This window comes from Lampris incognitus, chromosome 9 (assembly GCF_029633865.1).
Source record: "Lampris incognitus isolate fLamInc1 chromosome 9, fLamInc1.hap2, whole genome shotgun sequence".
Taxonomy (NCBI): Eukaryota; Metazoa; Chordata; class Actinopteri; order Lampriformes; family Lampridae; genus Lampris; species Lampris incognitus.
This window is the reverse complement of record NC_079219.1, coordinates 23,744,872-23,760,197: the sequence shown is the minus strand read 5'-3', so window position 1 is coordinate 23,760,197 and position 15,326 is coordinate 23,744,872. Positions and strand designations below refer to the sequence as shown.

General features: G+C 42.9%; 1 protein-coding gene across 1 annotated transcript in view; it reads left to right on the top strand.

Annotated features, from left to right (window-relative positions):
• The first annotated feature begins 217 nt into the window (after positions 1 to 217).
• spire1b (spire-type actin nucleation factor 1b) overlaps positions 218 to 15,326 on the top strand; it is a 57,304-nt gene continuing 42,195 nt past the window's right edge. Inside the window, exons 1-2 of the mRNA XM_056286392.1 lie at positions 218 to 684; positions 6,794 to 6,822. Of these exons, the coding sequence (XP_056142367.1) occupies positions 348 to 684; positions 6,794 to 6,822 (366 nt within the window). The 5' untranslated portion in view covers positions 218 to 347. The remainder of the gene's footprint in view (positions 685 to 6,793; positions 6,823 to 15,326) is intronic.

Below are 15,326 nucleotides of genomic sequence, written 5' to 3'. Positions count from 1 at the left end.
GAATTGGATAAAAATCACGTTGCTGGGCTGGAATCTGACAGGCTTTCAGACCACGCAAACCATCCGTCATATGACTGGTACCCAGACGAAAGCAGCGCAGGCGGGGGTCGATCGAGATACATGGAGAGAGAGAGAGAGAGAGAGAGAGAGAGAGAGAGAGAGAGAGAGAGAGAGAGAGAGAGAGAGAGAGAGAGAGAGAGAGAGATATTCCCGTGCTGTTTGGACTCCGCTGACTGATAAAGGAGAGGGAGAAGGAGAGAGCATCAATGTCTCTGGGTTGCCTCGATTCATGCATCAGCCAGGACTTGATCTCGTCATCGGGCCTGCTGTGCTGAAATAATGAAAGAATGGCGAAACGGCGAGATGCGGACGAAGGAGAGCTGACTGAGACCGCAGTCCACAGAGATGAGCAGCATCGCGCCCGGCTGGCCAAGATGGATGGAGCGGAGGAGAGAGGAGAGGATCTGTCGTTGGGGGAGATACTGACGCTTTACAGCCAACCGATAAACGAGGAGCAGGCTTGGGGGGTGTGTTATCAATGCTGCCGGACGCTGTCAAAGGGAGCGGGGGAATGCAGGGGGACCTCCGCATCAGGGACGGATTACTGGAGACGAATAGACGGACCTGGGGATGTGAGGATTCAGAAAGACGGCTCTGTTACAATACAGTATCAAAGCATGTCAGGTAAAGATAGCCTGTTATATAATATCATCCAGCTCTATGCAGGCCACGGCAATTTCTTGCATTTAAAAACAATGCTGTTGAGGTTGAGGACGTCGAAGTTTCTAATTGAGATGTTTGACGAAAAAAGACGTGCACAATTTAAACCCTGATTGGCTGCATGCCCCCCCCCCCCATTAATATTGCACTGAATCTTCGCACCATGCATTTGCCTACTTAGTAGCTGTCATTTCAGTTTGGGGTAGGTAATTCTGAATAGCGATTACATACTTCACAGTTTGCTGCGGGCATCTTGAACAACTGTATGAATCTAAGGCCACATGATAGCTGACGTTATAGTTGACCATTCCGCAGCCCTCGGCCAAGGTGTTGCCAGCTTCCTTGGCTGATAAACAAAGGAATGCATTATTCTCTTCAGCAGGGATCCCATGCTGCTCTGAAACTGACGGTGGCTAGGGATCATGTGAAAGCAACTTCACCCCAAAAATGGCGATGTAATGTAATGTAAGGCAATGTAAACTAAAGTGTGTTTATTTGTATAGAGCCTATGGCATTGTCTAGTCCTTTTTTTCTATTGCCTGTTGGCCATTCTTTAGTTCAGTAGGTTATTATGCTGCCGAGCCTAAAGCATGTGACGCTGAAACGTGAACTCGAGATCCGACTAAGTGTGCGTGAAAGACTACGTAATGCTCTCAGAGGTCTGACTTTTCTATGGGAGACTTGTGGGCCTTCCCATGTTGTTTTGGTGATTCATTTGTTCACCACTGACAGTGCAGCAGTAATAGGACAGCCACTATTCATTGGAATTATTCTGTGAAACGACGAAGAACTGAATAGGTAGCGACTTGATACAACTCACCTCATGGATTTGTCGGTAGACCAATCACTCACTCACTCACTCAGGAAGTGACGTCTAGCTGTACCATCTGCGTAGACTTGGAGGGGGCGCGATAGCGCCAAAATGTGCATAAACGAGAACATCTAAAAATAAATGAAGGCTTAAGACTTCAAAGATTTATTGTGTTTTTTCTTTTACAATTCAACTTTCTAATGTTCATTGATAAGAACATTTACAAAGTATAGTTTCTGCACTGCCACCGCTATTCTCTCTTAGCCTCTCCCTCCTATTGTTGCCCACGCAGTTTCCTTTTTTCTTTTTGGGTAGGATTTTACACCAGGTAGGATTTTAAAATCACGGCTTGGAAAGAGAAGCAAGTAAGACGTTTCATCACCTTTTAACGCGCACAAACAAATCAATCTTTTGATTGAAAAAAAAGAGAATTGTCAGTTCATGTCCGTTCGCTTTCCTGGTTAGCTAAAGCCATGATTCAGTCGAGCTAACTTTAAACTCTGTCCAAGTGGTTCGGCAGTGTTAAGCGTCCAATCCGAATGCAGTATTATGTAAATAATACATAACGGTAGCTACTCAGTCGAAAATGTGCAGTCAATATTTGGCCAACTTTCAATTACAAACTTAAGACAGTGATCCCGTATCGTTCTGTTCATAACAAAATCACGCAGCAGTTCTTTGCATTGCTCAAACGTCATGGTGAAAAGGTTAAAGGTGCATCTTAACAAGTTCTAAGATAGGCAACTAGGTTCACTCAGGTGGCAGGGTACTCATATATGTATTAACTGTCTTGACTCAAACCCCAGTGTTGAGAAACGGTTGATGACGCTGTCATGCCATGCCATGTGATGTACGTTAATTGCTGGGTGTGTCTGAATATGAGCTTAAGTCGAAAGTGAACAGTTAAACATAAATGTCTCTTGACAAACAGAGACCTGGCACGTCTCTTGCTTCATGACTTCATCCTGTGTAGTTGAATCATTTTTCTCTCACGCTCAGAACACAGCGCGCTTAACAGGCATATTTACTGACAGATAGGCTAATTATGTCTACCTATTTCACTCTTGAATGGACTACGAAAGGGCTCAAAAGGATGTGTTTTTCACACGATATCCACACCCTTTGGAGCATTGCAGAGAGGATACTTATGTATAGTGTTATTGAGCGGCTAACTTTTTGTGGCGCTGTTGCTTTTTGGTGACTGTACTTGCTCTGTTGTTCTTCTAAGAACCAGTTCATGTCGAAATTATACTGTTCAACTGAAGAACTGTAGTTCCATAACTAATAGGGATCCAATTACAAGACGTGAAACCGCAACGGTGATGTGAATCTAACAATGCAATTAGCGCATATATCGTATAATAACTCTTCCTGGTCCTTCTTCTATATGTTTTAAATCCTGAGGTTTTTGTATTGTGACCCTATGATAGGTAAAAAAAGAAGGCACCAAAGGATTAGAGTTCCTGTTAAACTGTTGGAGAATGTAATGTCCAGTAGATTGGACCTAGTTGGGGGTGTTCTTTTTAATTTGCATCCTCTAATTACCCTCTTCCATGTGTGCTGCTATTTTCAACCCCATGTTTTCTTCTCAAGTGTAAAGATGGAGACGAGAAGAGCTCCTGGGCTGAAGTTTATCTACTCTCCTCCACTCCCATTCATACTCTCAAAATGACCAGATTTGGCACTTGAGTTGCTAAAATTGATGCTGCTATATCTTAGCTGAAAAAATATGTAATTAATGCAGCTATATTATTGTAATTCACCAAAGCTTAAATGATAGGTCCCCTTTTTTGGACTCAGGTATCAATAAATCATTATTGAACTTAATATAAAATTGCACAGCACAAACCTCATTGAATTTCAGTACTGAGAAACTTACCACTTTGCTGAATCTTTTCACTGGGTTTCTGTATAGTCCAATGGAGCAATTGTTTTAAGCATTTAAAAACCATGATATATCTCCTTTGCAAAACTAGGAAGCTCACAGTATTGTCATATGTATCTTCATTTGTTTTATGTTTACTCAGAATATGTTTTGAACAGGAGCACAATGTGATTTGATAGGAACTACTTTTTGCAGCTGATGCAGCACATCCTAACCATCTGTAAACTTCTGCTCTGTGAGAGCAGGAAGTCCTGTTGCTCGGCAGTCCTGCAAAAAAGGTTTTCCTTGCTACAACTACGCTGTCCCTTGACTTTCTTCTTCTGCCAATCTATGAGATAAAGACACTTAATTTGATAGAAAGAATGGTAGGTGACTAATTTTTTAACAGATCGCATGTCTGACTGTACTGTGAGCTTCCTGTTTTTGAACAGGAGATATGTCATGGTTTTTGAAGGTTTTAACGATTGCCTCATTGGACTGAAACCCAGTGAGAAGGTTCAGCAAATTGGCAAGTTTCTCAATACTGAAGAGATCAGTGAAGTTTTGATCTGCATGAAGCTAAATGATGCCCGACAATGTTTTGATGAAGTCTAGGGTCAAAAAGGGCGAACTTATTCTTTAAGTTGACTGCTGGTGTTGTTATCTGCCTCTTAGTTATTGTGACTCCTTTCTGTAGGTGTCACTATAGAAATGAGGTTGTTTTCAAATAAGGAAATATACTAACTGTAAATGTCACTGTTATATTCCCATATGACTTAGTTTTTTAGTTAGTGTAGGTGGACAAACGGATTCAATTTTTAGGGTAAATCTGCTGCTCTAATTTTCAGTTTGGTTTATTGGGGACTCTCTCTCCCCCTGATAAGTAAAGTATAACAGAGGTATAGATCTTTATAATCTGATAGACAATGCAATGGCTCTCATGAAAAATATCATGCTCCTCAACTTCTCCCCAATGATGCCAGTATCCACAACTAACCATATTTGGTTACATGTGGAGTATAAAAAAATATGCACATTCAACCAGATGTCAGGTGTTGCAATTTTACTATGCAAGTTTAAGTAATAACGGATGTATGCTGTAATGTATTATTGCATTATGGTATGTTACAACACAGTGCAAAACTGGCATTAGTTGAAGTAATAGATTAGCAGACGTTACTGAAGTAAAAGCAAATTGAGATATTAAGGGAAACATTGACGTCCATTAATTTTGAATGAAGTAGACATGGAGTGGGTCTTTCATTTGAGACTGGCCTAGTTTGCGTGATGAGTGGACAGAGCACGGTCTCTGAAGTTAGTTTATGATCCTGGGTGTAAGACGATCAGAGAAGAGAAGCAAATCTCTAACAAGTAAGATTCGAGGCGTGCAGAACCACAAGGCTTTTCTGCCAGCATTTGATGATTTAAAAAAACGTCTCTCAGTATCAAAGTAAGAATAAACCATTGGCATTGATCATAAGGATCCTATATCCCCTGTTTTCTGCAACATCAACATGCCAGATGTCCACTCTTTCTTCTTCAAATGGCTTTGCCTCAAATGTTTTTTTATGCCTGCTTATCAGGCCTTTGATGAAAAATGGCTTGCGCATGAACAGATGCAGGGATTTCTATGAAGCTTGAGACAATGGAGACCCCCAAGGATATCACATGCATTGAGATATAAGTTCAAGCAAATGGCATTCATGACTTTTGGACATCGTCATATATGCACTTAAGCTTCTAGTCACACACATTTTGCACTGCACTTACTTTCTATGGAGCTCAGTTTGTGTAACTATGCATATCTATGCCCTATGAATTGATTCCTTTATTCTTTATCAGTCTGGATCCCCAAATGAGTACTCTGGAATCAAAAATGAATCTTGATGTGGCTGGTAGTGAGTTATAACTTATGTTCCATTTAATTTTTTTTTTACATGATGATGGTGGTCACGTGGCTTGGGTCCTGGACTGTTCCGGTGGTGTCTGGACACTGCTTGGCATCCTGCCCATCATATTCTCCATAAATTTTATAAGTCCATTATAATTCTGTTTATCCTCTTTCGCTGTTGTATTATGTAAATTGTGTAAACACAACATCCATTGCACATTGCCCGTCTTGGGGGAGAGATCCCTCCTCTGATTCAAGGTTCAAGATTCAAGAGTTTTATTTGTCACATACACACAAGTACAAGTCCCGAGTGCAGTGAAATGAAAAAAAAAGAAAAAGGTACGAACTCTGAAATGTTGCCCTGTTGCTCTCCCTGAAGTTTCTTTCTATTTTTTTCTCCCTGTTAAAGGTTTTTTTTTTTAGGGAGTTGTTCCTTATTCGATGAGAGGGTCTAAGGACAGGATGTTGTGTTGCTGTTAAGCCCACTGAGGCAAATTCGTAATTTGTGATATTGGGCTATACAAATACAATTGACTTGACTTGACTTGACTTGACTTGACTTGAAACCAAAGATTCTGGTCTTTTAAGCAAAGTAATGACAAGATAGGGAAGGGGAAAGGTGTCCGGGTGGCGTAGCAGTCTATGCCGTTACCTACCAACATGGGGGTTGCCGGTTCGAATCCCCGTGTTACCTCCGGCTTGGTTGGACGTCCCCAACAGACACAACTGGCTGTGTCTGCGGGTGGGAAGCTGGCTGTGGGTATGTGTGCTGGTCGCTGCACTAGCGCCTCCTCTGGTCGGTCAGGGCGCCTGTTCAGGGGGGAGGCGGAACTGGGGGGAATAGCGTGATCCTCCCATGCGCTACGTCCCCCTGGCGAAACTCCTCACTGTCAGGTGAAAAGAAGCGGCTGGCAACTCCACATGTATCGGAGGAGGCATGTGGTAGTTTGCAGCCCTCCTCGGATCGGCAGAGGGGGTGGAGCAGCAACCGAGACGGCTCAGAAGAGTGGGATAATTGGCCGGATACAATTGGGGAGAAAAATGGGGGGGGAAATCCCCCCAAAAAATAGGAACGGGGAAAAAGGATTAATTCTTCGTATTTACTAAATGTTATAAACTAAATGTTCTGTAAAAGACAATAACAACCAGTAACAGTGATTGGTTCACCTTTTTGGGTAAGAATACACATATGCAACATGTTGTTCTCCTTTGAAGTCATCCTACAAACAGATTTACCAGGTCATGAGATGAAGTGGAAGTTAAATTTGGACTAATGAAATCATTTTGCAGCGTCCAATGCTGTAAAACTGTTCAAGTCAGCTACCTTGGTGTAAGAGAAATGGACGATCTGATGTCTGCAGTTCTTTGTATAGAAACATCAGTGTAGTTTTGGTATACTGGAGAAACTTTTATTACGATGGGATGAAACACATTGTATTATGTAAGTTGCTTTATTCTTGGGCTGTCACCTACTTTGTCTAACATTGCTCTCTTGCTTGATCTGCAGGTAAATACAGCCCTTGCACACTGACAGAGGTGAGTAACTTAACTTTAATATACACTACCGTTCAAAAGTTTGGGATCACATTGAAATGTCCATATTTTTGAAGGAAAAGCACTGTACTGTTCAATGAAGATAACTTTAAACTAGTCTTAACTTTAAAGAAATACACTCTATACATTGCTAATGTGGTAAATGACTATTCTAGCTGCAAATGTCTGGTTTTTGGTGCAATATCTACATAGGTGTATACAGGCCCATTTCAAGCAACTATCACTCCAGTGTTCTAATGGTACAATGTGTTTGCTCATTGGCTCAGAAGGCTAATTGATGATTAGAAAACCCTTGTGCAATCATGTTCACACATCCGAAAACAGTTTAGCTCGTTACAGAAGCTACAAAACTGACCTTCCTTTGAGCAGATTGAGTTTCTGGAGCATCACATTTGTGGGGTCAATTAAACGCTCAAAATGGCCAGAAAAAGAGAACTTTCATCTGAAACTCGACAGTCTATTCTTGTTCTTAGAAATGAAGGCTATTCCATGCGAGAAATTGCTAAGAAATTGAAGATTTCCTACACCGGTGTGTACTACTCCCTTCAGAGGACAGCACAAACAGGCTCTAACCAGAGTAGAAAAAGAAGTGGGAGGCCGCGTTGCACAACTGAGCAAGAAGATAAGTACATTAGAGTCTCTAGTTTGAGAAACAGACGCCTCACACGTCCCCAACTGGCATCTTCATTAAATAGTACCCGCAAAACACCAGTATCAACATCTACAGTGAAGAGGCGGCTGCGGGATTCTGGGCTTCAGGGCAGAGTGGCAAAGAAAAAGCCATATCTGAGACTGACCAATAAAAGAAAAAGATTAAGATGGGCAAAAGAACACAGACATTGGACAGAGGAAGACTGGAAAAAAGTGTTGTGGACAGATGAATCCAAGTTTGAGGTGTTTGGATCACAAAGAAGAACGTTTGTGAGACGCAGAACAAATGAAAAGATGCTGGAAGAATGCCTGACGCCATCTGTTAAGCATGGTGGAGGTAATGTGATGGTCTGGGGTTGCTTTGGTGCTGGTAAGGTGGGAGATTTGTACAGGGTAAAAGGGATTCTGAATAAGGAAGGCTATCACTCCATTTTGCAACGCCATGCCATACCCAGTGGACAGCGCTTGATTGGAGCCAATTTCATCCTACAACAGGACAATGACCCTAAACACACCTCCAAATTGTGCAAGAACTATTTAGAGCAGAAGCAGGCAGCTGGTATTCTATCGGTAATGGAGTGGCCAGCGCAGTCACCAGATCTGAACCCCATTGAGCTGTTGTGGGAGCAGCTTGACCGTATGGTACGCAAGAAGTGCCCATCCAACCAATCCAACTTGTGGGAGCTGCTTCTGGAAGCGTGGGGTGCAATTTCTCCAGATTACCTCAACAAATTAACAGCTAGAATGCCAAAGGTCTGCAATGCTGTAATTGCTGCAAATGGAGGATTCTTTGACGAAAGCAAAGTTTGATGTAAAAAAAATCTTATTTCAAATACAAATCATTATTTCTAACCTTGTCAATGTCTTGACTCTATTTTCTATTCATTTCACAACATATGGTGGCGAATAAGTGTGACTTTTCATGGAAAACACAAAATTGTTTGGGTGATCCCAAACTTTTGAACGGTAGTGTATATATATATATATATATATATATATCCATGTATGTCATCATTACATATCAACAGTGGATTTATCCTCTTTGGAGTCGTTGTCAGAGCTATAGCTCTGACAACGACTCCAAAGAGGATAAATTCTGAGTCTCATCACCAGCCAGTCAGACTAGCTTCGTCTAGCCAGAAAGGCACGAACTGAGGAAGCCTCTTGGATGAGAGGCGAAACGTCTTCACAGATATATATCAAGTCCAGTTGCACTTGATTCAACTCCTTTGGATAACCATGACCTGGATGAATGAGAACATTCACAGCCACCTGTACACAGTATGGTCATCGTGTCTGTAAATATCTTCTTTTTTTTTGCATTGCGCTGGGACGCACCTACAGTTATCTGTTTCTAGCATCAAGATCATATAATTGCACTGGCGGCATGGTGGCCCAGTGGTTAGCACTGTTGCCTCACAGCAAGAAGGTCCTGGGTTCGAACCTCAGGTCATCCCAGGTCCTTTATGTGTGGAGTTTGCATGTTCTCCCCGTGTCTGTGTGGGTTTCCTCCGGGTGCTCCGGTTTCCCTCCACCATCGAAAAGACATGAATGTTAGGGTTAATACTCCTGACTGTGCGCTTGAGCAAGGCAATGGAAAGAAGAACTGGAGTTGATCCCCGGGCGCTGCAGCTGCCCACTGCTCCTTTACAATAGGATGGGCTAAATGCAGAGAACTAATTTAATTGTATACTCATATGAATACAATGTCAAACAAAGTGGCTTTCATTTCATTTCTTAAGGTACACAGTAGCAGAGTCTGAAAATTTGATTCGTCACGACAAGCAACAACAAGTTGTTGTTTTTTTATTTCTGATGTCTTTTCCATGTCATAGAGTCTGCCATATGATTGCACATGTCCAATCTGTCTTTCCCTCAGCCTGGGGATTTTACTTACACCACAGCCTCAGGTCTCACAGTTGGCCTGCTTGGCTGTTTAAATGTCACGCCTTATGGCCAAGCTTTTGAGAAAAGCTTTGGTGGGTAAGATGTAATTAATGTAAATTTGTCTCATCCAGCCGCCTTGTCAACTGACTTTCTCTGCGCTGACAGCAGTGCTTGTTTAGTGGTTGTGGCCATAAATGTTTAAAGAGTGAGAAGAAGCAAGCAGAAGATACATTGCTGGATGTTCATTCAATGTGAAAGCATGGTTCCACATAGCTTGAATAGGTTTCACTAACAAAACTGTTTAATAGTGAGCAAATGGGCCCAATCTGGATCCATGCTAAGTTCACCGGACGCTGTGTTGTTTCTGAGGGATTTCTGGACTTGGGACTGTTGGGTTGTGATGGTAATTGAGCTGTGATAACAGATGGACAGTGAATAGATCACACACACACACACACACACACACACACACACACACACACACACACACACACACACACACACACACACACACACACACACACATATGTTGAGAATGTGAAAAACTATATGCAAATCCTCTGTAAGCAGCTTTGCACAACTGATGAGGAGTTTATACAATACAGTGTGTTAGGGACTGGCTGACAAAAATACTGAAATACTGGCAAGTTGTTTAAGGTGCTTGACACTTGACAGCGTAAAATCCCACTTGGCAGATTTTCTGCTCCTATTAGCATGACTTGCCGCAGTTTGTATGCAACATTTTCTCCAACTAGGGGACACAATTGTGCATGCCGGCACACCCATTAATCACACATGGATTCAAACACATGTACTCTACCAAATGATGCTCTCTGTTGACAGCTGTGAGTCAGGTGACTCTGCTTTACTCAGCCAATCACTCAGAGACTATAAGAATTGCAAATACCCAGAACTTAAAGCTCAAACTTGGTTTTGTGCCCAGTCATCCCAATGTACATTTGCTTTGTTTTTTTTAAAATTTATTTGAACTGACAATACGACCATACTCTTCAGCTATCCCAAAACACTTCTGCCATCCTTAACTTAGTTAATAAGGGCATAAAAAGTGTTAAATGTTATCTCAAATGTTTCCCTTCTTTATAGCCCATTTCCCAGTGGTCCTCTCAAGATGTTGCTGTTGGACCTTTGGGGTCCCGTGATGTGGCGTAGCTTCTCAAGAGTGTGGATCATGCTTCATCACACATCTCTGTGAAAGTTTAACCATTCGTGGCTAGTTTTCCATTAATGTCCGGCTTTGGAGCTTTCAAGTCAGGAATGCGGAATTGGAAATAATTTACTTTGGGAATTAGTTTTGCTAAATCGTTTGACAGAAAAAGTTTGCTTTGAGAATGATTTGTGCAAGCTATAAATGTGCTTTTATAAGAGGAAAAAAAGGGACAGGGAGGGATGACGCACTAGAAAGACAAACACGGGCTGTGTAAGGAGATTGAGTGATAGGTGTTCATACGATGTGATTTAGGTGATTTATCTCTGCTCGCTGTGTTATGGGAAATGATAAGAGATGCATATCTGCTGAACAGTGAACCACAGCAGCCAACTCAGTCATATGACAGCCAGAGGTCATTGCATAGTCAAGCAGAAGAATTACTGAAAAGACCTCTTCAAAATAAGATGGTTTATATCTGAGAGAAAGGAACCTGCACTTGTTTTTGCCCCATAAATTGATCAAATTATGACACCCGGGGTGTGAAGGATTCTTTGTCAAAGAGATTTAAAGAGTGGGTTCGGCAATAATGGCCAGTCAGTTCCTTTCCACCACTCAGTATTGACATCACCAGTTATGAAATGCATAGATTGAGTTCTCTGTGATCTGATTCCTGGTCCGGTGTCGACCTTCTAAAAAGATGGCACATGTAATTGATCGGGTATGGTTTTGTTAGTCTTCTGATTTAATTGAAGGCCGTGTTATTAAGTAACTGCACCTATGTAATTACTTTTTATTTTAAAATTAAATCTGATTAACGAAACAGTCCAGAAATTATGACTAGACTAGAATAGAATACTCTTTTTTGGTCATTTTGTACATACATACAAATGAAATTTACTTCTTGCATTTAACCCTTCCTAGCTGTTTAGCTAGGTGCAGGGGCAGCCGCCTCGCAGTGCCTTGGGACCAACTCCAGTTATTTTTTTTCTATTGCCTCGGTCAGGGGCACAGACAGGAGTATCACCCCTAATATGCATGTCTTTTTGATGGTGGGAGTAAACAGCAGCACCTGGAGGAAACCCACGCAGACACGAGAGAATGTGCAAACTCCACACAGAAAGGACCCGGGACAGCCTGGGGTTCAAACCCAAGACCTTGCTGTGAGGCAACAGTGCTAACCACTGGGCCACTGTGCCACCCAATGACGTTCAAATGTTTGGACAGATGTAATAGAATATCCAGAAATTTAATGCCTTTGGGCTCATTTCCAAGACCTACAGAATTAGAAATCTGTAAAGGCTTCAGTAATCAAAACTTCCCTTTAGTACATTGTGGAGTTTCAGTATTTCAGTGCCCAGTGGGACAGTTATCAATGACATCAGTCCAAGTGAGCCTTTCCAATGGTGAAGCTAGACATTAAGGGAGAGCACAGCTCTACTGAATCATCTCTCATTACCTTTGAAAATTCACTGACATTGCAAGGAATTCATTAAATTATAGGATAAACAAGACTTCCTGTTACACAGTAAGAGGGTGCCACAACAGAAGAGAGCTAACACGTCAGGCCAGGACTCCACATTCTACACCCATCTACAGGCCAGTGGCCACTCTTTCAAGGATGAGGATGTGCACATCCTTGTTAAGGAGGAGTACTGGTTTGAACAGGGAATCAAAGAGGCCATCTATGTTAAGAGGGAACAACCATCCCTGAACCGGGGTGGGGGTGGGGGGTGCCAACAGTGCATCTGTCACCATCTTACAATGCTGTGATTGCAACTATTCCCCAATCCTCTGTGAATAGTACACATGGCCATTGTAACTCTAGTTAATGCTTATCGCAATTTGCACATGAAACCGATCGTTGGTTTCAGTCGTTATGCAACTGTATTGTTTATAAGGGTGGGGATACCTGCAGTCAGTTGAGACTGAAGGGGTCACTTAGATGAGTGATGAAATGTTTCTCCCAATAAACGTTGTGTCTAGATGAACTGATTCAACTTTCTGATACTTTTTTTTCTAGGAAAGCTGAATGAGTGTGTAAGCCCTTTTTTTTAGCACTGATGTTTCACACATGCATAATTGCATACATCACATATGTGAGCCTCCAAGTACAACCACAGCGTTTTACTGTTGACTCCTGACCAGCTCCACCGGTTAACTGTTTTGCTAAATGGCACGTTCAGCGTAGTTGTTCAGCAGGTCTGGAATTTAAATTATCCACTAACAGGCCTCCTCTTCAGACCTTGAATGCACTACTGCACTCATGCACTATACACAAATGCATAGAATGTTTCTTTTTTAAAGACTTATTTCTGATTTTTCCCAATTTAGTGGCCAATCGCTCCCTATTCTAGTTCAAACACCCACCCTCGTACTGCATGCGTTCGCCAACTGCATCTCTCCGGCCGGCAGTCTCAAAGGAGACGCCTCGCCACTTCCATGACAAGGTGAATCCAGGCTGAATCACTGCTTTTTCCCACACACACAGAGACGCATTCATGTGACGAACACAAGCCGACTCCGCCCCCCTCCCGAAGACAGCGTTGACAATTACTGCTGCTTCATCAAGTCCGGCCATAGTCGGATCTGACGAGACCGAGGCGCGAACCCCGGTCCCCAGTGGGCAACTGCATTGACACAAAGCCGATGCTTAGACCGCTGCACCACCGCAGACCCCAAATGCATAGAATTAAGAGACTGATATTGTGTTCTACTTATATTTTGGGGGGTTGAACGTTAGCCAGTTTCTGAAGAATGGGTTGTATGCGTGCCTCAGGGGAGGACCCAAGAAACAGCATTATCTGAATTGAGTCATGACGTTGGTTTTTAAGTTGAAACACTAAAGTCATAATGAATGAAAATTATGTGAGGTAAAACTGAAACCCTAGATTTGAAATTTTCCCTTGTTGTCAGAGACATGTAAAATAACAGCTCAGCGTGTATATTTCAGACAATGACAAAATGGTATAACATGAGCTTGAGCTGTACAGCTGTAGCACTGCCTTTGATTTGACCACATTGGACATATATTTGTATTGCAGATATATAAACGACTTGTTCAAAAGGGCATAGTGTGGCGGCCTATTCAGTTGCTTACCAACACGGGGATTGCCTGTTTGAATCCCTGTTACCTCTAGGTTGGTCGGGCATCCCTACAGACATAATTGGCGCGTCTGCGGGTGGGAAGCCGGATTTGGGTATGTGTCCTGGTCGCTGCACTAGCACCCCCTCTCATTGGTCGGGGCGCCTGTTTGGGGGGGGGACTGGGGGGAATAGCGTGATCCTCCCACACGCTACGTCATCCTGGTGAAACTCCTTACTGTCAGGTGAAAACAAGCAGCTGGCAACTCTACATGTATCGGAGGAAGCATGTGGTAGTCTGCAGCCCTCCCCGGATCGACAGAGGGGGTGGAGCGGCGGCCGGGATGGCTTGGAAGAGTGGGGTAATTGGCTGTATACAGTTGGGGAGGAAAAAAATGGGGAACCCCCCCCCCAAAAAAAAAAAAACTTTTTCATTTTATAAGGAAGGAATACAAGGAGACTTGGTGGTGAGATGAGGAAGTACAGCAAAGTATACAGAGGAAGAGGTTGGCAAAGAAGAAGTGGGATAGTCAGAGAGATGAAGAAAGTAGACAGGAGTACAAGGAGATGCAGCGTAAAGCAAAGAGAGAGCTGGCAAAGGAAAAGGCGTATGGTGAGTTGTATGAGAGGTTAGACACTAAGGAAGGAGAAAAGGACTTTTACCGATTGGCTAAACAGAGGGGCCGAGCTGGGAAGGATGTGCAGCAGGTAAGGGCGATCAAGGATAGAGATGGAAATGTGCTGACAAGTGAGGAGAGTGTGTTGAGAAGGTGGAAGGAGTACTTTGAGGGGCTGATGAATGAAGAAAATGAGAGAGAGAGAAGGTTGGATGATGTGGGGATAGTGAGTCAGGAAGTGCGATTGATTAGCAAGGAGGAAGTGAGGGCAGCTATGAAGAGGATGAAGAGTGGAAAGGCAGTTGGTCCAGATTACATACCTGTGGAGGCATGGAGATGTTCAGGAGAGATGGCAGTGGGGTTTTTAACTAGATTGTTTAACACAATCTTGGAAAGTGAGAGGATGCCTGAGGAGTGGAGAAGAAGCATACAGGTACTGATTTTCAAGAACAAGGTTGATGTGCAGAACTGTAGCAACTACAGGGGTATAAAGTTGATCACCCACAGCATGAAGATATGGGAAAGAGTAATAGGAGAAGAGCTGACGATTAGCGAGCAGCAGTATGGTTTCATGCCATGAAAGAGCACTACAGATGTGATGTTTGCTTTGAGAAGGTTGATTGATACGTATAGAGATGGCCAGAAGGAGTTACATTGTGTCTTTGTGGATTTAGAGAAAGCATACGACAGGGTGCCGAGAGAGGAGGTGTAGTATTGTATGAGGAAGTCGGGAGTTGCAGAGAAGTATGTAGGAGTGGTGCAGGATATGTATGAGGAAAGTGTGACAGTGGTTGAGGTTCGTGGTTGTAAAGACAGATGGGTTCAAGGTGGAGGTGGGATTACATCAAGGATCAGCTCTGAGCCCTTTCTTGTTTCCGATGGTGATGGACAAGATCAGGCAGGAATCTCCGTGGACTATGATGTTTGCGAATGACATTGTGATCTGTAGTGAGAGTAGGGTGCAGGTTGAGGAGAGCCTGGAGAGGTGGAGGTATGCACTGGAGAGAAGAGAAATTAAAGTCAGTAGGAGCAAGATGGAATACATAATGCGTGAATGAGAGGAAGGACAGTGGAATGGTTAG